Source organism: Uloborus diversus, chromosome 1 (assembly GCF_026930045.1).
Source record: "Uloborus diversus isolate 005 chromosome 1, Udiv.v.3.1, whole genome shotgun sequence".
Classification (NCBI taxonomy): Eukaryota; Metazoa; Arthropoda; class Arachnida; order Araneae; family Uloboridae; genus Uloborus; species Uloborus diversus.
This window is the reverse complement of record NC_072731.1, coordinates 253,624,890-253,648,457: the sequence shown is the minus strand read 5'-3', so window position 1 is coordinate 253,648,457 and position 23,568 is coordinate 253,624,890. Positions and strand designations below refer to the sequence as shown.

General features: G+C 34.3%; 1 protein-coding gene across 1 annotated transcript in view; it reads left to right on the top strand.

The window, feature by feature from the left end:
* LOC129226864 (transcription factor AP-2-beta-like) overlaps positions 1-23,568 on the top strand; it is a 107,211-nt gene that overhangs the window by 4,416 nt on the left and 79,227 nt on the right. Inside the window, exon 2 of the mRNA XM_054861496.1 lies at positions 12,527-12,988. Coding sequence (XP_054717471.1) covers positions 12,527-12,988 — 462 coding nt within the window. The remainder of the gene's footprint in view (positions 1-12,526; positions 12,989-23,568) is intronic.

The following is a 23,568-nucleotide window of genomic DNA, read 5'->3' as shown; positions in this document are numbered from 1 at the left end:
AAATAAACACTTAAACTGTATTTTTCTGTGTGAAAGCAGTCAATTCGTGATTAAATTGGAAATAAATGCTTATTTTGGGGCCAGGACTAGGGTTGAAAAATAATGCAACCCAGTAGGCAATAAATATTTTATCGCATTACACACTTTAATGCTTCCTTGAATCACAGTCAGTGACTGAAGACTTAAAGGTAACTGGTAGGTAAAAATTAACAATTGAAACTCATTAAAAACTTTAATCGTTACTTTGAATGCATTTCAAGAAAAAGTAAGTTACAATTGCCAATTAGTTTCTTTGAAAAGTGCGCTTTCAATCATTGAAAGGGTGTGTCGCGATGGATTTATCTAAAGACTAATTAGAATTTTTTAAAAACTTATAATTGCTGTAGTTAAATGTGTTTTGCTTCAATTTCTGTGAAAGTGTCCATTTAATTAGCTGCTTGTGCCTGTGCGGAGAATTCGCACCGTACATATTGTCGGAAACACCGAACGCAATTACGAACTAATTGAGTCATGACTTAAAAATGTATAATCTTCCATAGTTCTGTGTGCTTAATAGGCGTATGATGTTTCAAGTAGTTAATTATGCTCTTTAAAGATTTATTCAATAGTTCGTTTTCGTTAGTTAACTTCCAAGTAAGAAAATTCTAATGCGAAAGGGTTATTAATCGAGTAAAAATTGAGCAAGTAAGATGCGAACACGAAAAGCAAAATATTGACTAGAAGTATTTTTATTTTGAAAATTGAGACTTTCCCGCCGCGAAATTACTTTCACCATTATTTGCCATTATTATGGAGGCACAGATTTTTATTTATTTATTTATTTTTTCTTTTGAGTAAAAGTTTTAGTTATTAATTTTAATATTTTATTAGTTCTGGTTCGATATATTTGGATAACTCATGCGACAACGTTAGAATTGAATAAGCATTGACAATTCAAACTTTTCTGTATTGTTATTCGATTCTTTAACTTTACGAGGCTCTGCTCAAAAATTATGTTTCCAGCTTAAACCGATTTCGGGTTAGTACAGGTTTCTATGTTCGAACCTTAGAGCAGGAATTAAAATAGAGGGAGTTAGTCCAATCATTGGCTTAGCAAAAGCTGACCCAAAGACCCCCAAGTCACATGACTCAATAACGACGAATGGGTGGTATGTTTTGCCTGAAACAAACGAAAGAAACCTGATTTCTTCCAATGCTTTGCTTTAAACTCTATCACGTGACTTGGAATATTGGCTTCACAAATGTAAGTCTTCACTCCTTCCATTTTATCTCTTCTCAATGGTTCGAACTAGTCTTTCCAAAACTTCTTCTTCCCTGTCTCCATGGGATGAATACTTTGTAGCAAAGAGGTGCGGAATAAACACAGGTTCGACTTTCATCAAATGACGCTCCTCTTTTCTCGAGTTATTCCATCTTGTCATTAATGTCTTGGAATAATTTCGAACCGCTGAATCGTAACCTCCGAGAAGAAATCTCAACCCTCTCTGCATGCCTGGCTGTAGATCTTCTGCGACGTTAAAAAAGTCATAATTTCTGGTTGGTTAGTTTAGTGGCTTCGGTTGAATGGAATATGCTTTATGACTCCCTTGGCTAAAAACAGTTCCTGGAATTTTAGAACGGGTCTAATGAGATATTTTATGGGATTTGTATTTTGATGTGGATTACGTCGAAGTCAAAGATTGATGAAGAAATAAAATTCTGTTGTTTGTTTTTGGGGGGAATTCTTTTGAATATGTTCAGTTAATCCGAGTGATAATACTGCGTTATAACACACATACATTCTTTGCATATTTGGAATGCAAAAATAATTTTTTAACCGGGGTCTTAATTTATTAAAGTAGAATTCTGATTATCAGAACTCCGATGATCCGAATCGCTGGTTATCCAGACCACTATCCAGGGCCCGACTAACTAAATGCGAGGCCCAAGGCCCACAATTCTTTGGAGCCCCCCCTCTCTATTCTATCACCTTAAATCAATGCAAAATAATGTTTAACAATATTTTAGAGATATGTTTTCAATTAATAAATCATTAATTTTCATTATTTTCACAAAAATGCATGACTTTTTAATGCTATGCATAAGTTATTAAAAAATCGGGGCCCCTGAGAAAGATGGAGCCCCAGGCCCAGGCCTAGTTGGCCTGTGCGATAATCAGGCCCTGCCACTATCAGAATTTCGGGAAAAAATAAAAAATAAGGGGGGAACAATTCTCAAAATGATTGTCTACGCTGTTTGTTAAACCCTCTACGAAGCTAGTGTAGGCTCTAGTGTAGCCCATTTATCCTCCTGAACCATTAAACTCATCAAAAATCACTAACAAGATCATTTATGCGGCTATGGGTGTAAATGCTTCCCTATTTGATTCCAACATAATTTTTTTTCATGCAATCGTCAAGCTTCAAATAATTGCGAATTCATTTTCGCGTCACGTGACCCATGACGCCCAACGAATTGACCAATTAGAGCCCCCTATTGTTCACATGTGCATGAAATAAACTAATCCAGATTCATCGTTAGTGTAGCTTTAGCTAGAGCTGATAAAATCGCTACTAAAATGCTTTCATTCCCACAAGTTTATTGTCATAGTTTATACTTTTATATATCGCGATAAAAAGATGGCTAGACTTACTAAATGTTTGGGTACATTTTGAAATGTAATTGAATAGCTATGGGGTTTATTATGCAAAATGAGAGCAAAGGTTAAAATTAACTTTCAAAGTGGAGAAAGTGGAGGAGTTTTAGAGCTGTGATGTGCCCTGGGGGGAGGGGGGAACCTCCAAAATGAATTGAACAACTTTTTGTTGTAAAATATTTCAATTTGATTATTTAAAAACTAATGAAATACTACCGCCCGAAATAATTAAATTGGTTTATATTTGAGAGCTTTTCTTTTGAAAAAAAAATGAAATAAATAAAAATGGAGGGGCAGTTATTTTAAAGTAACAGTTTAAAAATGCATTTATTTTGCCAATTTTTGATGCTGCATTTACTGAAGAGTCCAGTTCATAAATAATTTTAGCAATTTTGTGCTCGTTTCAAAAGTTGCAGGGGTTTTGAATTTAGTTCCTGATTACTGATAATGGGGCTCGGGAAGCTTGAGCCCCGTTCCGCGCACGGTTTTTAGAGGGTGCATAAATGATTTAAAAACTTTGCTTAAAAATTTCAATTTATTTATTTATTTATTTTTTATAAGAAAGATACGATACAAGGAAAAAGAAAACAGTTTGAATTTTAAGATCTTGAATTCTAAATATTCCTTTCGCAATCACGAATTGCGATTGGACCCTACTCGTTTGTTTTCTTGTTTCTACTAATGGCTTTTATCGCTACCATAATTTGAGTTCAAGCGGTCAAAATTCAAATGAATGTCGGCGGTTGGATGTTGTGTGCTGGATACTGTTTTCGCGTAAAAAGGATTGTGTTGAGTCAAGAAGGTCGTTTATAAATAATTTGATTCCGAGTCACATGGACGCCTGCATTATAAGCACAGAAAAATAAAAATCATAATAAGTTCAAGTGAAAACAATAAGCCATTCGTAATTGCTCGAAAAATAAAAAATAAAATAGCAATAACAATCTTAAAAAAATTGCTTAATAATTTGCTCTCATTAAAAATTTTGCTCCTGTCCAGTCATATGATTCAGTAGCCTAAAGTAGAATTGCAATGCAACCACACATAAGGTATACGAAATTTCTGTGTCAGTGGGGGAAAGGGGAGAAAAAAAAAAACTTGAATCTGAATCCCACTTTTCTCCGCATCACCCCACCTCTTAGTGTTTCTCCAGTGAATGTAGAATAAAATTAAGAAAAAAAAAATTATATTAATTTGAATTTTTGGCATCTTGATGCTTTTCGCAATCACGAGCGTGTGTGTGTATGAATGCGCGTGTGTTTGTGTAGGCGCATGTATGTGGGTGCGTGTATATGTGTGTATGTATGCGTGTGCGTGTTGTGTATGCATTGCTGTGTGTGTAGGCGTTCGTGTGTGTGTATGTAGGCATATGTGTTTGTGTCTGTGTGTGTTGGGGTGTGTGTGTTTGTCTGTGCGCAGGCATGAGTGTATGTGTGTGTTGGGGTGTGTGTGTGTGTCTGTGCGCAGGTATGAGTGTGTGTATGCGTGTGTGTAGGATATGGACGCAACCTGGAGACTATTTTCGCAAGAGGAGCAGCATCGTGAGGCCGGTCGACGCGACGTTGGTGCTGGCAGAGGGTGCTGGATTGAAAATAAAATCAGCGTAACATCAAAAACAGTCAAGTGAGAACAATAAGCAATCGTGATTGCTCAAAAAATCCAAGGAAAAGAGTGGTGGCCCCAGCCCGAAATGAGACTGAGCCCTTTCAGAGATGGATCGGCCTCTGTTTAAATGTATTTACTCCAGATTGCATTTCATTGCATAAATCTGCGTACACACACACACACAAGCAAAACTTTAAAATTTAATAATCGAACCAAACGATAGGTTTGAAAATTGCTCAAAAGTCAAGGACAAGCTCGAGTTCTGCATTTTGCAGCGCGCGAAGCTCGCAGCCACTTTGCTAACGAGGAATTATGAAGCTATCCAAAGAGACGGCGGCAGTTCAACCTGCCCGGGGCTGTTTTCAAAAAGGCTCTCTCGCAGAACGAAGTGTACTTCCCCAAGGTCTCTATTAATTGCCTTTCTTTTCAACTTTTCTACCTTCTCAACTGTCATGGCGGCTGCCCCGGAGCATTGTGGGATAGCCCTCCATTTGTAAATAGACTTGGGAGTTTCCGTCTTTTTTATTCTTATGCTATTTATTTATTTTATTTTTATTCCGTTTTCTTAGTCTTGCAATGTTTGTAAACATTTTTTTTTAGAATTCCATCCGAGACTAGGCTTGTTTGTTTTGCAGTTTTAAAAATATTGTTTGTTCTTAAAGGTTATGTTCTGATGTATTTTGGAAGAATTACATGAAATAAATATTGATTTGATGAAAGAGTTTTAAAAGTAAAGTGTTTTTGAAAATTATGCTATTTCTATTAAGGGGAAAAAAAAACAATGGACAGTTGCAAAATAAGAGTAATGAAAAGGCATTTGTTTCACACAGTTTTAATAGTTACATCAATACCACTAACCGAGTTATTTTTTTAAACAGTATAGATTGCTACAATGCACCGAAATTAGAAATTTGTTATTATATTTAACATGTTTTTAAAATTTTCTACTAATATTATTTTTATTTCGCTTTGTAGCTTGAAAAAAATAAAATCAACGTCTTAATGAATTATAAGAAATATTACTAAGCATGTAAAAGTTTTAAAAAATAAATAAATACTTTTTATGTCATTCTTTCTTTTTGCTTAATCAAAATTTTTTGAGGGATTTGTTTGCTGTTTTTCCATTCTATGATTTTTTTCTTTAACAATTATGCGTTAAAGGTCGGACGAATAGTATCGGCTGCAAAGGGTGAAACAGGATTTATGGAAAAAGTTCCTGACGCTAAATGTCTGTAAAGTAGTTTTCATGTTAGTGTCGGCTGCGATGGGTGAAATGGTATTTAGGGAAACTGTCCCTTAACTTATTACAATGTGTTGAAGTCTATCAAGTAGTTTTCATGTTAGTGTTGGCTGCAAAGGGAGAAATGGTGTTTAGGAAAAATTACCCTTAACCGTGTATCAGGAGCGAGGTACGATGCACAGGCAATGTGAAACTATTTTAATGTAGTTAATTTATTAAGTTGAGGAATTTCATTTTGGGGTGAGGATGTTGGGATTACAGCTGCACGCATCTAAGGCAATAAAATTGCAACCTATTATAATATTGGCAAAATTAGTTTTTGTTGATTGTCTATCTATTATAATTACTACTATCATTGTTATTTTTGTAATTATTGTTGTTGATGTTATTGATGTTAGTTGTAATAGTAGAAATAAATATTGGTAAACAAAAATGATTTAGGATAGTATTAAAAAAAGGTTTGGATCAAAAATATATTAATGCGAATGATTAGTAAATAAATATTAGCATCAACCGATATATAAATATAAGTATTGACTAATATATGAATATTAGTCAATATAAACGTGAATATTGTAAGCTAAAAGAAAGATAGATGTTCCTTTCTCACACGCTACTGAAAATAGAGCTCATTCAACAATAATATGATTATTATTTAATAATAAATATTATCGAAATATATTTATCATTAGAAATAACCCCAACATAGCTTTATAATCAAATGTACATAGACATTGCTCTGCTTACAGCTATCGTTGTTTAGTAGCTCTCTCTGCTCACTGAAATAGTGCTCTAAATTTTGATTGAATAAATATAAAATAACAGTTGAAATAAAAAAATGTTGTATAGTGTGCATAGTAGCACTAGTGCAGCCAGAAATTCCTTCTGGAGGGTTTTTTTTAATCAAAAATATCTTCTGGAGTTTGTTTTGTGATTAAAAATTACTTCAGAAGGAGATTTTTTGATCAAAAATACCTTTTGGAGGGTTTTTTCAAAATCAAAAATACCTTCTGAAGGGTTTTTTTTTTAAATAAAAACAGTCCTTTCATATGCATAAATTACTGTATTAGAATTTGTATTTATGTTAAAAACCAATGACTCTGGGGGGTGTTTTCTCCCCTCCCCGTCACTGCGCCACTGCTTAGTAGTAGTATGCTATAAATATTCCTCAACCGTATATAAATATTATTGAATGCACACATACATAAATATGTGTGTACGATGCAATAAAATAAAATTGAAATCTTAATCATATGTTGTAATATTAGTAGTAACAAAAATATTACTCACGCTTAGTTATTAACAGAAATATTGCTCCAAAGTGATGCAGTTATTCTTCAGCTACATTGTGCAATAAGGAAGATTAACAATTGTTATGTAATATCATGTCTCGATTAGAAATATTCACCATCAATTTTAATACTTCCCAATTATATTGCAATTTTTACTCAATAAGAAGATAAGCAAAAATGAAAATGTTTTACCATAATAGTAATACAATTTTTTTTTAAATTCATATTTCGCTTTTTGAGAGATTTCTCTTCAGACCGTAACATTGTTCTGAAGACGCAAATGGAAAAAAAAGTAAAAAAAATAAAAAATAAATAAAAATATTGAAGACTTGAAGTGCCTCTAAAGAGAATGGGCCTTTTAAATAAAAAATATGAGTCAATAAAAAAGCAGTTCTCTTTCCAGACCTTTCATATTTACGATCTCGTGCAAAGTCGCGTGAGATATTTCCTTCCTCGGGCCGAAGAAATGTGTACAAAGTCGCAATTTCCCCCTTTTGTTGCTTCCCAGAGTCTCTCCGTTTGATTCGCGCTGCGCTTTTGATGAAATTCACGCTTCAATGCCGGTGTAACTCGCGGAAAACCATTACCATATTCTCACGAGGGAGTGAAGAAGAATAGGAATGGAAAATGGAAAGAGAAAGAAACGTTATAAAGGATTGTGGCCTAAAGAAAACAACGAAACGCCTATATTTTGAATGGATGAAAAGCGGTTTGCTTGCCTTTGTATAGAAGTGTTCTGTGGAATAGTGGTTCATCATGAGATGATGGTCAGTATGGGGATGGAGGGAGAAGGGGTGTTAGATGGAATCTTTTAAAAGTGGAAAGCAGAAAATTGTGTTGAGTGTTGCCACTCCTTAGTTTTATTAGTCGTCGAAGATTGTAAAACAAAAATGATTGTTTATACTCTAAGTACTATCTTACGCTTTCACCATAAGATATATAAGCAATATCTTATCTGTCCGGATGTTTAGGTAGGTTTTTAGCAGTTTTGTTTCTATATATATATGTATATATATATATATATATATATATATATATATATATATATATATATATATATATATATATATATATATATATATATATACATATAAGATTATTTATTTTAATGTTTTTTTTCCTTTGGTAGAGGGAGACGGACTGAAACTGAGCGTTACCATACATTAGTTTTATTAGTCCTCAAAGACTGTTAAACAAAGGTCAAGGTTTATACGCCAAATATAGGGGGTGCCATTTCCGAAAAGTTGTAGGTGATGGGGTAGAGCGGAGTTCATATTTTGATTCTAAAGTTAATTTTATATTAGAACCAGCTGGGATAGTATACCTAAGTATTGCTTACGACCAAAAGATTTTTTAACAATATTGTTCAACTTCATTGCTTACGTAAGTCAACTTACTTTTTCTTTCGAATTTCCTTAATTAAAAGATTATGTCGCGCGTCGCCTCAGAGCAACAGTAAGATAGCTTAGTGTTATTTCTGGGATTAGATATCTTACTGTTGCTCTGAGGCGACGGTATATAGAAAGAAAAAGGTTTTTTTTTTTTTTTTTTTGTAGGACTTATAAAATTTAGGCTGCGTGCAGAATACCTAAATATTTTATAAATTTGAATAAGTCACCTTAAAATCTTGAATTTCCAAAAAAAGGTTGTTTCAATACACGTTATTGTCCGCATTTAATCCTATCGTTTACATAGCTTGACTGGATTTTATGAGATGACACAGGTTGTGCCTTGTGAGTTCAGTGTTGGTGGTGGGCATACAATTTTGTTTCAGTTTTCAAAACTGCTGCTCCAGGAGCGTTCCTATAGGTGGTCCTCGCGGTGTCCTCCAAAATATGTTCTTATTTGGCAAATTTGGAGACAATATTACAGCACATACCCCCCCCCCCCCTTATTTAAGTTTTTAATGATGCTTAATGTTTCTTATAATTAGATGTTTGCAGTGATGTTCTCCTCAATTTTTCTGAGGGTATACTTCCAGTAATCTATTAAGCACAATATGTGTATGTGATCATATACATAGTATGTCATAATATGAAAATTTATTAAGCTTGAGGGTATACGCTATATGTGCAAAAAATGTTTGAGAGTATATGGAGTATATACCCTATGGGAACACCACTGGATGTTTGTTATATGTGTCTGATATCTCTTCATGCTCGTACTTTATCACTCGGTAAAAATGAAATTTCATTCGGAAAATTGAGATTGCTCCCTTTTCTTAAAGTTTTTGTTCGCAGCTCTCCTGATCTGCTCGTTTATCCGTGCTTTTCGATTTTCCGTGAAAATCTGTCATTAACTGCCATGCAGAGCCCGATTAAGCTTGCTGGGGGCCCTAGGCCAAACGATTTTCGGAGCCCTTTTGTAGTTAAACCACACGATTTTTGTCATTATCTGAAACAGTTTTAGGCATCTGGGAGGCCCTAAAAACTGGGGGCCCTAGGCCACGGCCTAGTCGACCTATTCAGTAATCAGGCCCTGCTGACATGGATGTTCGAAAATTCAGTGTAATTTTCTCAATATACTTTTCATTGAAAACGGTGTCCTCAGTCCGTCCTGTTGCCCCCCAAGCACAACCGGACTTTCGCGAGAAGGCGCGGATTGCGAGTTCAAAGTTGCCGGGGTGGACTTGTGCCGCTTTGCCTCTGAATTTTCGCGGGAGCGTGGGCGTCCCGCGGAATCTTTCCTCCAAGTGACCGAAGCCGGAAGAAAATGAATATGTAAAACACTTTTAAGTTTTCACTGGTCGCTGGAGAGCCATGCATAACTAAGCAGACGGGTCCCGAAAAAGAGGTGTGCCCCTCGTCTTTCTCTCTCCAGCGAGATGAAGGTGTCTGACCTTCTGGGCAGAGCCGACACTTTCCCACAGTCTGAGACCGGGCAACCCCCTCTTTCGCATCCATCGTCTGCCAAGAGTGGCTCGAAGGGGGGTCACTTGGTACAGCACGAGTTTTTCGAGAAGTTGTTGTCGAAATTGAAATATTGTGGTTTTGTGTAATCTTTTCGGTTGAGTGTTTGATTGACGAAGTGATACTCCCGCGAAGACTTCGTAAGTTGACCACGAAACTGAGTAATTTGTTTTTCGGGGAATTTTTCTGGACGAGTGCCACAAACTTACGTTACCTTTTCAGATTCGAGGCAAGTAGCAGATTACTTAGACTTTCGACTCAGAGAATTTTTTTAAATAAAAAAGTCAGTTGAAAGACTTCAGAAATTAACTGAGAAAAAAACCAAAAACAATTTGTCAAAACTTATGCACTTCCATGGTTTATCCGGTTGGATAAGAGCCTGAAAACAGCTCTGTTTTATTTTTTAAATCCGGACCAGAAACCGAGCAATCTCTGGTTGGGAATGGGAACTTGGAGGACTCTGTGATCACGACATAGTTTAGCGTGTTCCAGTCACCATTAATGAACACGGAGGATCTTCGACTGGTTGACATCAAACGCGAGTCCTTCCGATTACCATTCCTACGCCTGACCGCTCAAGTCACCGCGGCCTTATCAAAACATACTGCCAACGTTCTAATTGCGAACTGCCCCATATCCGGCAGTTTCATACATCGGTAATACACCGTTGCTATACCTCTAAAAGTTCTTCAGATTTGAAAAAGTTGAAGCAAAAATATACAGGTGTAATAAAATAATCTAATAACAATAGTTTTGTCTCTGTTAGATGTTTTCTGTGTAGTACAGTTTCAATGTCCACCTCCGGGCTTAATAAATGGATTTTTGAGCAGGTCACAAATACAGTAATATTATTTTTAGTTTAAAAAAAAGTAATTCTAGATTTTTTCACGTGACTTAGCAAGTCAAAATAGTGAAGTTTTCATCTACTAAAGAATCATTAATTAAAAATTATGATCGTCCTATGAATTTTATGTATTTTTTTTTTTTTTTTAAATTTTGTACGTAACAGGGAAAAGAAGATCAAGATATGTTCGTGATAGTTTTGAGAAAAATAGTTTTTAATTTAAAGCTCATTAAAATTACAAAATGGTTTATATGATGACTGATCAGATAATGGAAAATATTAAAATCTTTTATACGAAACATTTTTATCTGTACAAGGAAGTAAAAACAGTGCAGGGGAAGTAAAAATTGTAGTGTGTAATACAAATAATCTTCTTGCATTTCATACTATTCACACAAAAAGTTATGTTTTTATGTTTTACGCAGCATAAATCTTTTCTTTTTCTCGTTTTCTATTCGCACACGGTTTATGAAATTTGTTGCGTTTATTGCCTCAAGGCACGAAAACCAATTTTGACATTTTACTAGATTTCAAACAGTATAGCACATTTTTTGCTGAGCTAGAAAACTGTCGAGTAAGAATTAATCGTAAGACATTATGAATCTTTCAATGTAAAAAGAAAGAGCAAAAACACTCTTTCAAAGATGAAAATCTGAATGTCAGTAAAAAATAACAAAAAGTCACATATTTTTGATAAAAGCATGCCATAATTTTGTGTTTTTTTAAAAAAATCTTTCGAAAGCTTATTTCCGCTCTTTGAGATCTACAGACTTTTGTAAATCAAAATTCTTTGGTCAAAAAGATGTTCAACATCAACGGGTCGAGTATTTGCGTAGGTTGATTAAATTCGTGACTGCAATTCTGATGTCATTTTCGGCCTTGATGCTTCATAATTCAAGATTAAGTTCTTTTATTTTTTTATATTTACTTATATTCGTTAGAGTTACAATGAAAGAATGATGGCGCGTAAAAGCTTTTTTATTGTTTAATAAAAGGGTAACCTTGCTTAGAAATTCAGAAATATGATGTAAAAGATGTGGAAGTTGTAAACTGAACACATAAAGGATTAGTTATGATACTGACAAATGAAAATTATCGTTCATGGAATTTTACAGAGAAAAGCGGAATCACTATAGAGTATGTTTTTAAAGTAGATTATCAAATATCCATGAACAAGGGAATTAATTAGTTGATGTGTCAAGTTTAAACTTATGCGAGTAACAAAAATTCATGTATTTGATGTTTTAATGTTGAAAGTTAAGTACTGTCCGACACCAGTATGTCTTAAATTTATCGTAAAAATTTTCTAAGTCTCAAGATAAATTGAGACCTTTTCTAAAACATTCTTACCCCTCAATAAAAGAATAACACGAATAAATGAATGTATTATTTGGTATATTTTACAAGAATTTAAAACTTGTTTTTGAGCGATGAATCCCATTTAAATAAAAAGTTTTCCCTCTTTAAATTGAATTTAAAAAATTTTAAGCTATCGCTATTAAAACGCATTCGGTTGTGTTTTAGAGAAACACATGATAATGTTTTCTTGTCTTTTAAAGAATGAATTTAACTTCACTACTTATCACATTGAAACATTGAGTTTTTCGAAAGTATAGACCTAATAATTTTGTGAACCTTTTATGTCTGTTGAACATATTTAGTTACACTTTTAGTCTATTTATTCTTTTACGGGGAATATTCTAATTATGTACTTACGTACACACACACACACACACACATATATATATATATATATATTTATTTATTATACATATTAGCATACCGGATTGACAATGTGGATTATATATAATCAAGTATTCTAGGCTGTTAACTCTCAAAACTTTGCAGTGCACTTCCTGTATCCTACAATCTGTTGAACTTGGTAAGAACTTGATACTATAAATTGGTAGTTCGGGTAAAAAAATATTGTATCAATAAACTTTCTTATGTTGATACATGAAAGTTCTTGCAAAGCTTTGACAATTAGTTTTTCTCTTGCAGGATCGTCGAGAGCTGGTGGTCAGCCACGGTGGCAACCTTACCTCCATTGCCAGTATTGTTCCTGCTGGCAGCACCTTTACGACGGGTGGCCGCCTTAGCCACACGCCTAACGAATTCCAGCCACCTTATTTCCCTCCACCTTACAGTTTGACTCAGCCACAGTTGGACTTCCAATCCGATCCTTACACACACCTCAGCAATACTCTCAATGCCACCACGCCGCAGCAGTACCACCACCAGTTGCACACGAATCCTCGGAATCTCTTCAAGAGAGAAGAGGAAGCCGCCCTGCACTTGCAGGCCAACATGCTGCCCGTTTCGTACGCCGATACGACCCGCAGGTCGGATGTCACGTCTTACGCTCGGCGGCCGGACATTTTGGTGCACTCACACACTATCACAGATCAAGACCTCATTAACTTGCACAACGCAGGAGCTTTGCCCGTGCTGGATGATGGACAAGTAAGTCATGTTCTTATTATTTTTATTTTGATAGAGTGGAATGATTTGTTGAACCAATGTAATGTGAGGGGATGTAGTGAACTTTTAAAAGTTTTGAGTTAAACGCTTGCAAAGTTCAAACCTTTTTCTTTGGAAAGTTTCTCCAAATGATGCTTTATAGCAGTACCTACCAGGGCTCTCTCCCAAAAAGTATGAGACTTACGTCTACCATTTTGACTAAGTATATCCATTTTTTAAATTTTAGTACTTCTACCTTTTAACTTCTAGGTATTTCACATTTAGACTCATATTTGCTGTTTAATATAATCGAGGCGCACATTGACTGCACTATAATTTCGCATAATTGACAGAAAAACTGCATTTGCAGCCAAAATGTTGCAATTTAAAGGTAACAAAAACTAGCATGGCGCACTCAAATGGAGGATCAGGGGGTCCGGACCCCTCCTATGGCCCTTGAGTTTTTTTAATCGACTATAATCTTATGTATGTAGAGCGTGAAATAATTCCAAGAAAAGGCAGCAATAATTTCAGATTTATTAAATGTGAAAAATATAAATTATTTTTTTCTTTCTTCCCCTACAAAATTGAAGTGTATGTAAACATAAATTGTTAGAATGATGATTTTGAGTCGCCGTTTTTATTTTTAACTATGAGAAAAGAAAATATATTCATTCTTGTGCTTTCTGATATTTTAATTATATGTTACTCATAAATTTATTTTATTAACTGATGCAAAGAATTATTCAATATTTTTTTTAAAAATGATTTTGTTCCCCCGCAATCGATAAAATCAAAAGAATATGTTCGAATGCGTGTTGGCGTGTGATACGAGAATGGTAGACCTTCAATCCTGGACCCCCCCCCCCCTGTGAGAAATTCCTGTGCAAACTAGTGGCTTATAAGTAAATCTCAGATTTGTGCTGACTGCCGATTCTCTTGATTTGACGGAAGAATCATAAAGTTCTGAAAATACGGATTCCATTTATTCTCCTAGAGTGGAACAAGTGCAAAATTAAATTTTATTAGACTTTCTTAATAAATTCTTCTCAATTTTATCTGCTACCAAATGCTTAAATGTGAAAGACACTGAAGGGAAAAAATCACATAAAATATGATTCATCAAAAAATGATTAACATTCCGTCGTAATTTTTACAACTAAACACACTTGCAATGCAAAAAAAAGACTAAGAATGTTTCGTTATTATTTTTAACAATGAGAGAGGGTGGATGGGATTAATTTTTCAGTGCTTCAACGAATTGACTGCCCAAGTCTTCTCTCTCTCTCTTTTTTTTGCCTTACTTTTCAACATAATTGCTGCTAATAATTATACCCATAAATTGCAGGTAAATAATGTCTTTTACAACCGAGCCCATTTTTTTTTCCCTCAGTTCGCCCACCCGCTTTTTAATATGCTGAGTGCATGGGAAAAGAGCAACATTGTATCAGCATTTCCTGAACCAACTTCTGACTTCGCCTCTGGCCCTCCGAGCATTTATTTATTCCAACAGGGCACAAATTTCGTGTGCGATAGAGAGAAAACACGAAGACAGAGAGATGCTTGCGCAATAATGTGCCTCTCGATAACTGAACGGACGGCCCTTTTTGATTGACCTCCATCAATTTTACCCTTCTTTTTCCCCTTCACTTACTTACAAGTTGAGTCGGCTAGTGTTGGAAGATTTCCTTCCTTCCCCCTCCTCGTCCGAATTATCCCTCCCATCCCTGCTCAGTTACTCCTCTGCATCCCAGACGAGTTTTAAGGAGGGATTCTCCGACTGAGAGAGGTTACAATTGGCGAATTATCGCTGCTTCGGTCATCGGTTTCGTGTTATTGATGTGGATTACTGTCAAGTTATATAGAGAGGATCTTGGGATTGAACTGTTATATGTACCGTGGATTAGAGTACTGTTGATTCAGGGAATCGAAATGACTTTCCCTTACATGTGGGTAATCTATCGCTCTTTAATGTAACGCATTCTCAGCTTTAAAGATAGCCTTATTTTGGATTTTATATTAAAACTACTAAAAGGGACTTGTTCTGTAGATTTTTTTTTTATTTGCCCTTTGAGAACCATGAGGCATATGTGTCACCTAACTTTAAAATTTATTATATAAATTATTGAGTGCAAAGAATGTGTAAATCATATTTTTTATGTTATTGACTTTGACAAAAAAAAAAGTTAAAAAAAAAACATATTATAATTTCTTTTGAAAACTCAGAAATGCATCAAATCAAGTACATCTGCATTCATATTGCCAGGCTTCTATTCCCATTCAGAATTACCTTTTAACAAGATTATGGGTAATTATCGAAATATTTTTGAGTTGAATAATAAATTAATCAAATGGGCCATATAGACACGTATATCCCATCCAATTTACACAACATCTACGAAACCTATTTTCACAAAATTTTTGCATATATGTAATTCAGGTTACCATTTGCGAGTTTATAGTTTTATGTATATTTTGTAATAGTTTCATGTCTAAAAAAATTTTACTCTTCCCCAAAGCTTATGGTTTTCAAAGAGTTAAAATAATGCTTCAAATGCCAGCATCAACTTTTAGTAGATTATACAAATGCAACGGCTATCATGTTACAAAAAAAAAAAAATGTCTTCGACTTGAGGGCAGATAAATGATTGCTCCTTGTTGAGCGATTTCAAATGTCATCAAATCCTTATATATAAAAAGGCGAATGATCGAGCAACGCTAATGACGTCACCAACAATGAAACTCGCTCCACGGCATGATAATTTGATAATATTTTTTATTAATGTTTGACATGCAGATAAATTCTTTATTTTGACAGTCTGAACAGGATAACTAAACTCTTTTACTGATTGCTTCAATTGCTTTGCTCAAATGTAGAAGCAATTTTTACCCGTCATGCCTTGACGGGCGATTTTCTAGAGGAGTAATAAGAATCAACGAATGAAAGCAATGGGACGTTAATCTTGTGGTTAAATGCAGAAAAATGTCTCAAAGTAAACGAAGAGTCTGGGAAAACCCCTCTAGCCCTTTTTCGTAGAGCTGAACTAATTATTCTGTTAAATAATTTATGAGAACAAATTTGGACAATTGCATGGCCCCTTATAAGGGGGGGGGGCAGGGTGTGGAACATCAATTGGGAACACAAAAGGGGTCCGGGATGAAAAAGTGAGATTGAACTGATTTTGTTTGTATTCAAAGTTTAGCAAAACGGCAAGGTGGACCTGTAAAAAATGGGGGAGGGGGGGGGCATAGATGATTATTTTGAGCACAACTGCATTTTACTATTTTCTATACAAAAAAATCAGTATGCATTAATCAGTAAAAACGAAAATAATTTCTTTGAAATGATTTCGTGAAATGCGAACTTAAAATTGCTGTTCTCTCCAAATTTTTATTATTATTATTATTTTTTTGAACTCAAGTAATTTCCGTCCTGAATGCGTCAGACACAATCCTAGTGTTTCTAATCCGAAATCTGTTTAAAATGCACTTTTAATGCTATTTCTTTATACCTTACTGATATTCATTAATGTTGGTCAAGCAATGTGAACTAGGATTTCATTTTTACAGCGAGTTGACTGAGAAAGTTGGGATAAAACATAAAATTTTGGAGAAAATTGGGATGAAACTCCAAAAAAATCTTTGTGGTGAAGTCGTGGTTATTAAGTGCTAGGACACGAGGATGCCAAAGTGAAAATTATTGAATATTTTCAGAAATATTTTAAGTTTTAAAATTGTTGGAAATCAAGACTACCGAATAGCTCTGTGTAGAAAGAAGTTACGACTGCTGTCAATTCATTTTGAAGCTTTATAATAAACTTTTTTTTTAAGTGCTTTTTCTTTCACTAGTCACCAATCCACTCTATATTGGTAAAAGTTTGAGCTGGAGAGGAGTTCAGTTACTTCGTAGAAGACTTTCTACCTCTAAGATTTGGCAAGAGGAGGGAACAAGTTTCACGGAATTGATTCATCAGATATGATGCCAGGATTCCATTAACAATAATTATGTAAAACGTGTTTTTAATTATAGAATAAATCATATCCAAATAGCTTGTAATTAATGATAATGAAGAATATTATGTAGTATAAATTTAATCTGTCGTATTCATCCAAATATTTTATTGATCGTGCATTTATCTTCAAGAGAAAATTAGATTTAGTTGAGAGTCTATTCAGTGAAATTACTTTTGTTGATGAGAGGAGGGGCTGAACTGAAGAAATTCTGAACTTGAAGGTTCCACATTTTTCATTTGTATTGATATCTCGAAATTCCTGTTCTGAGTTGCCTATTAATTTCAGAACAATTATCACCGTATTTCTAGTTGATGATTTAATCAACTGCCTATTAAATTAACGAAGATTTATTCAAAAAATCCCAGAGGATACTCGTAGAATGTTTAGTATGTAATTTGAGAGAACTGTTTACATTAAGATAAATAAATACCTTTGTGCTGAACACACAGTAAAGTAAGACAAAACAACGTTAGAAGAAGCACAAATTTGCAAATTACAGCAGACACGTGTTTCGGTGTTACAGGGAACGCCTTTTTCAATGCAAAAAATAATGAGCTTATGGATGAAAAGACATCCGACAATGTCTTTTCATCCAGCGTTCCCTGTAACGCCGTCTGCTGTAATTTGCAAATTTGTGCTTCATCTAACGTTGTTTTGTCTTACTTTAACTGTTTACATTGTTTCTGGATGGCGACTTCCCTCTCAATATACTATTAATGAAACAGAAGGCATTCATTCACGTACAGTGCATATTAAATTTTGGTTTTCAATTGCTGTTTCCCTCAAAAGTTAAACGTTACATGATTTTTATCTTGGTCTCCTCCCAGTTTTCCGCGTATTAATGTTCTGATCACAAAATAACAATAACTGTATATAATAATATTTTTCATAATTTACTTGCCGCACAGTTATTTTTTTGAATGTATATACAATTCATATCAAAATATAAATCAAACTCGATGTTGGACAGTATAAAGCAGAAATAACGGTATGTAACCCATATGAATTAATGAACAAGTGGTGAAAAAAATCTTCTTGATTGCTCGACAAAGTAGCTAAAAGACGTAACCATAGCAACTAAACAAAGCTTTAATTTTAGGTGCGAACGATGTATTGAGCTTTAATGCTTGATTTTATTCTCGAGCTCAATCAATAAGAATCGCATGGCTTAAGGTCAGCCTCGGATTCGAGTTTTCTAAACACAATACTTGCAGCTATCCTAAGACTCATAGAAACTTCGAACAAATTCCACTTTATGCAGAATATTCCAAACTTTTTAATGACTTAAAACGAATAACCTGAACATTTTTCGTTCCCATACAAATTCATGTGAAAATTGAGCTTAAAATTGGAATAAAAACAACAAAATCGAATTTTAGAAAACACGCTTCAAGTGAACACACCCATGCTACAAACACTATTTTTTATTTCTAATGCCAAATTATGAACAGGTACAGCAAAAAAACAAAAAAATGTTAAAAAACACAGCTAGGTTAATGGCATGCTACAAACTATCTCTACCTATTTAGTAATTCACCGCAATAGCGAGAAATTAGGTAGAGATACATGAAATACACCGCCAGCTCAGTCAATTCCAGCCGAGGACTGCAGTTTCGTGCTTATTGGCACTCATCATTCCGGCAGAGGAAAGTGACTGAGCTGGAGGTGGAAAACCTCTGTAATAGCTACCAGTTTGTTTGGCATTCTTGGCTTCATTAAGAGGTTTTAGTTCTTTAGTTTTCATTAAGAGGTTTAAGGCGTTATTGGAAATGCTTAGCTTTTTAATAATTTTCTTTTGATTGATTGGGTTTTTTCACTTCATCCATAAAATAACGAAAGAAAACCTACTGTTTCTAAAATTTAGCACGCTTTATTCTCTACAAATGTTTTTTCATGCATAATTTCTAACTAGTATGTTGTGGCCATCACGAAACTTTCTTCTACATTTTTCTTTTTTTTCTGATCCCTCCCCATGCTTGACAAGGAAGCAATATTCCCAACAAAAACAAAATTACACATGCAAAAACTTGACGACTATCCCAATGTCTGAATTATTGCAAAAGCAAAGCAAAGAGCGAAAACTGAAAGTTATTTTAAAAGCCTTGCTTGAATTAATTACGAATATTTTATTTGTTAACAAACATAAGATGGCAACAGTTAAAATTTTTAATTCATTGAGATAATATTTCCTATCATTTCCATACAATTAAAATCACGAGAAATACGCAGACGACAATCTATTACGATTTATCTTTCTTATTGTTGCATTAATAAAGCTATTTTTGTTCGCAAAAAAAAAAAAAAAAAAAAAAATCAACACCTCTTGGAGCGATTGGCGTCAAAATTGAACCAAAGCCTGTTTACGTATGGTTCACATATATTCCAAATTTCAACCAGAACGTAGCATTACTTCTTGAGATAGCGCACTCAAAATGGAAAAAAAGAACGGGTGATTGCGCTACCCTTTTCTTTTTAGCTGTTGACACAAAAATAAAATCAGTTCTTATACCCACTAAGGGCTACTTGCCGATAAATTTTTCTTTCATTCCGTTCATTATTTCTTGAGATACAGCAGTCACAATTGACGACAAAAAAACGTTCTATAGCTCAACCCCCGTTTGAGTTATTGACACCAAAATTGAATCAGCACCTGTTCCTGTTAATGGCAACATATGGACCAAATTTTGTTTGATTCCGCCAGTTACTTCCTGAGGAATAGCAAGCACGCGTAACTCGAAAAACGTCCCATTGCTCCACCCCCCTTATAGGAATTCGCGCCAAAAACTAATGGGCACAAGTTCACATACGGGCACATATGTGTACCAAATTTCGTTCGATTTCATGCGGTAGTTTTTGCTGTAGAGCGGCCACAAAAAACTGGTCACACACAGACGTGAGACACATACATACACACACACATACATACATACACACACACACACACAGACAGACAGACATTTTCCAAAAATAGTCGAAATGGACTCAGCACACCTCAAAACGTTCGAATCCGTCAAAATTCGAAATTCGAAAATTTGCACGAATCCAATACTTTCTTCTATATATTAGATATAGAAGAAAGTAAAAATCTAGAGATAAAAGCGATGATACTACACTGAAACAAATTTAGAGCTATAACCTAACTTCCAATCAAGTTGAAAATGATAGGTAAAGGCACAATTTGCACCAAGATTGCAAATACAAATTGTAAAAAATTTTAGAAATATAACTCACGTTCAAAAGCCAAGGGAGGCATAAAAATTTGTAAATTTAACTTTCATTTATGCATCACTGATTCAGAGGTATCTCTCAGTTACGCTTGAGTAAAATGTTCACACTGTTCGTTCTTTTCTCCTACTCCTAAAATTTCTGCTTTTCAAAAATAACTTTCCGCAAATTATGACTAAACCTTCTTCAACTCATGCTTTTTGAATGACATTAAAGAAGTTATTTTTGATAGTTTGTTAATAAAACAGTTTTCACTTTTGAAATACTGAATGGTTTTTTCCTTCTAATATTTGTTTACTTTAAACTGCGTTTATCGATTCCAAAGAAAATTAAGCGAATTTCAGTGAAATGTCTGTCTTGTCTATGCGTTTTACCTTAACTCTGTAGGTGTCAATAACCAAAAAAAAAAAAAAAAACTCACTGAAGATGCTATTAAATCAATTTTTAAACTTCTAAATGCACCAGTCTGGTGGAAAGTAAAAATAATCTTTTTTTTTTTTTTTAAATTTAGTGCACTTAAAAAGGCCTATTTCTTTTAATTCTATGACGAATACATTTTACTACTATACTTAAATAGTAAGGCATTTTGACAATTTTTATCCATGTTTTGGGACACTTGATGGTAAATTATTTGGCGTTTTTTCTTTTAAAGGCAAGTGGTCGTTTAACCATAAACCTTCCTTAAATTAAACTTTTGTGATTTTTTTAAGTAATTTTCTAATTTCTTGAAGAGAAGTTTAAAGCCAAAGAGCATATTTTAAACTGTTTTTTTTTTAAATTTTCTTTTTTTAAACCATGCATAGGATTAATAAATAATAAATGCGTATAAAACAAAACCTAGATTCAATAAAAATTGATTCAATTAACAATTAGAAAAACTCCCGATTCAAATGAAGCATGGCTAAGTCACTAAAAAATTAGTTAATTAACACAATCTATAAAATAGTAAAGAGCCTAAATCAAAAATAAGGTCATTCGTTTTTTGGCTACAATGACACAGACAGACACAGATGCACAAAAACTTATAATCCTCCTCTTTTGCGTCGGCGGTTAAAAGGAACATGTTTACAAAGTTAAAGGGGTGGCCCAAAGAGTCATATTCGTTTTCAGCCATATTGCCAACTCTGGTATGAGTGGGGCTGCTCATAAATACTGTTACACCTTTTTTTTCAACAAATGTCCCGCCTTTGTGACAAAGTATCACACTTCACCTTATCCCTTTTTTTACATGTCATGCTATATTTCATAGACATATTGTAATAAAAAAAATCAGCCAAAATGTGTGACATCACACTACTGGTTACCTTCTCCCCCCCCCCTTGGTACAAATTGCCACAATTTCCCCCTCAAATCGTGACATCATTTATGAGCAGCCCCTATATTAATATCTATGCAAGCAACACAGGATATAAAATCTAACAAAAAAAAATTACATAAGCCCTATGTTCCTCAGAACGTATTTTCATATGTACATGGATGAATCCACGGTCACGTTGGGATAACTTATACTAAATTTTTCTACTAATTTCAAATGGATACAAATCATAGTCTATGTAACGAGAATGGGCGTGTGAAGGCCAAATAACTTTCCCACTCTCCATTAAGTTCCCCTTCTGGTTGTCATGGTTACGGGCCCATAAACGTTTTCTCCATTTCGATTCTACAACGCCAATTTTCGTTATATCGACTACATGGATTATAATAAGGTTGGAAATTAAAAGTTTGTTGATCTAGTGAAAGCACTTGAGTCTTGTGATTTGTTAAGCATTTTTTTTTCTTTTTACTTCCTTTTGCTAAAAAGGAAGTATTCGCGAAAAAAAATTTTTTTCACTCAAAAATCGACCTTAATTTCCATTTTGCTCACCCCCGAATGAATGTTGATTTTTTTTCGACTCGACCACACTTGGATAAGTGCCTAAGAACGTATAGACACGTGAAATATCCATTTTGACGATTCCTGAGTTAGTTACAACGAGTTTTCTCGTGACGTCTGTATGTAGGTATGTATGTCGCATAACTCAAGAACGGTATGTCCTAGAAAGTTGAAATTTGGTACATAGACTCCTAGCGGGGTCTAGTTGTACACCTCCCCTTTTGGTTGCATTCAGGTGCTTCTAAGAGAGTCTTTTGCTCCTTTTTGGGGAGAAATCTTTGTTAATTTCGATGTAAACTCAAGTAATGCTACAATTTGGCGGACATTTTGCGATATAACGCTAGTCTTTGGTCACCAAGTTTTTTTCGCCAACTTGGTGACAAATTTGGCGATTTAAAAAAAAATCTTTTTTCAATTTGGCCACTGTTGGTGATATTTAGAGAGTAAACTATTGAATCACATTAAAATTACTAATAATCGGAAAATGACATTAAATGGGAGTAAAAGGAAGTTATGTGAAGCACACATCAGCTCGTTTAATGTTTATTTACTTATTTATTATGAAGTTTAACTGTCGACACTTTTGGACATCAGTGATTTCCACGTCCATGTTAATTAAAAAATAACGTATTCCGCTATTTCATCGTTCAAATGTCAGTAATGCATTTTCTGAAGTATTTACACTGATCGCTCGTCCATTTTGCGAGCCACATACTACTTTCAAATTTAATTAAAAGAGGGTTTCACCAAGTTTGTCGTTCAAAATATTGTGGTGGAACCGTGATAAAACTTGAATTTTGGGTAAATAATGTGAAATAAAACTTTTAATTGAACTTTGATGTAAAGCTTACCACACTAAGCGTTATGCTTCAAGTAATTTGTGGAAATCTGGTACATTTTTTTAAAAATTAAATCTAGTACATATTGTGACCCGACATTCTTCTACAAAGTGTGTGAAAGATGCCTTCCATGACTCATCGAAAATCACTAAATTTGGCGACTTTTTATAAAATTAACTTTAAGACCTTATATTTTGATAGCGGGGACACAAGGGTAAATAATTCATTAGTCTAGGAGCATGATTTAATATACTTTTTTGATAAGCGACGTATTTATTTATTTATTTTTTCATTATTACGTTATTCGAGTAGTTTGTTGCTCAAAAAAAAAAAAAAAAAAAGGCTGCAGTAGTGATGCTTATTATTCTAATATTTTCTAATATTGATGAAGCGGAAGTTCTACAGCCTTCTACTTTACTTTACGCAATGAGTTAGGCCATTGAACAGGAACTCGAACGCCATTCCTTCTTTCAACTAGCAGCGCGTAATTTCTTGCACTTTTCATGCAGAAAGTGAGAAATTTGTTTTTCGAAACAACTTGATGCGCTTTCTATGAAGCTGTCAGCCGAAATTTCCGTTCCGTCACCTTTTTCTTCTTCTTCCTGAATTAACGTTGCTCTAACAATTACGAA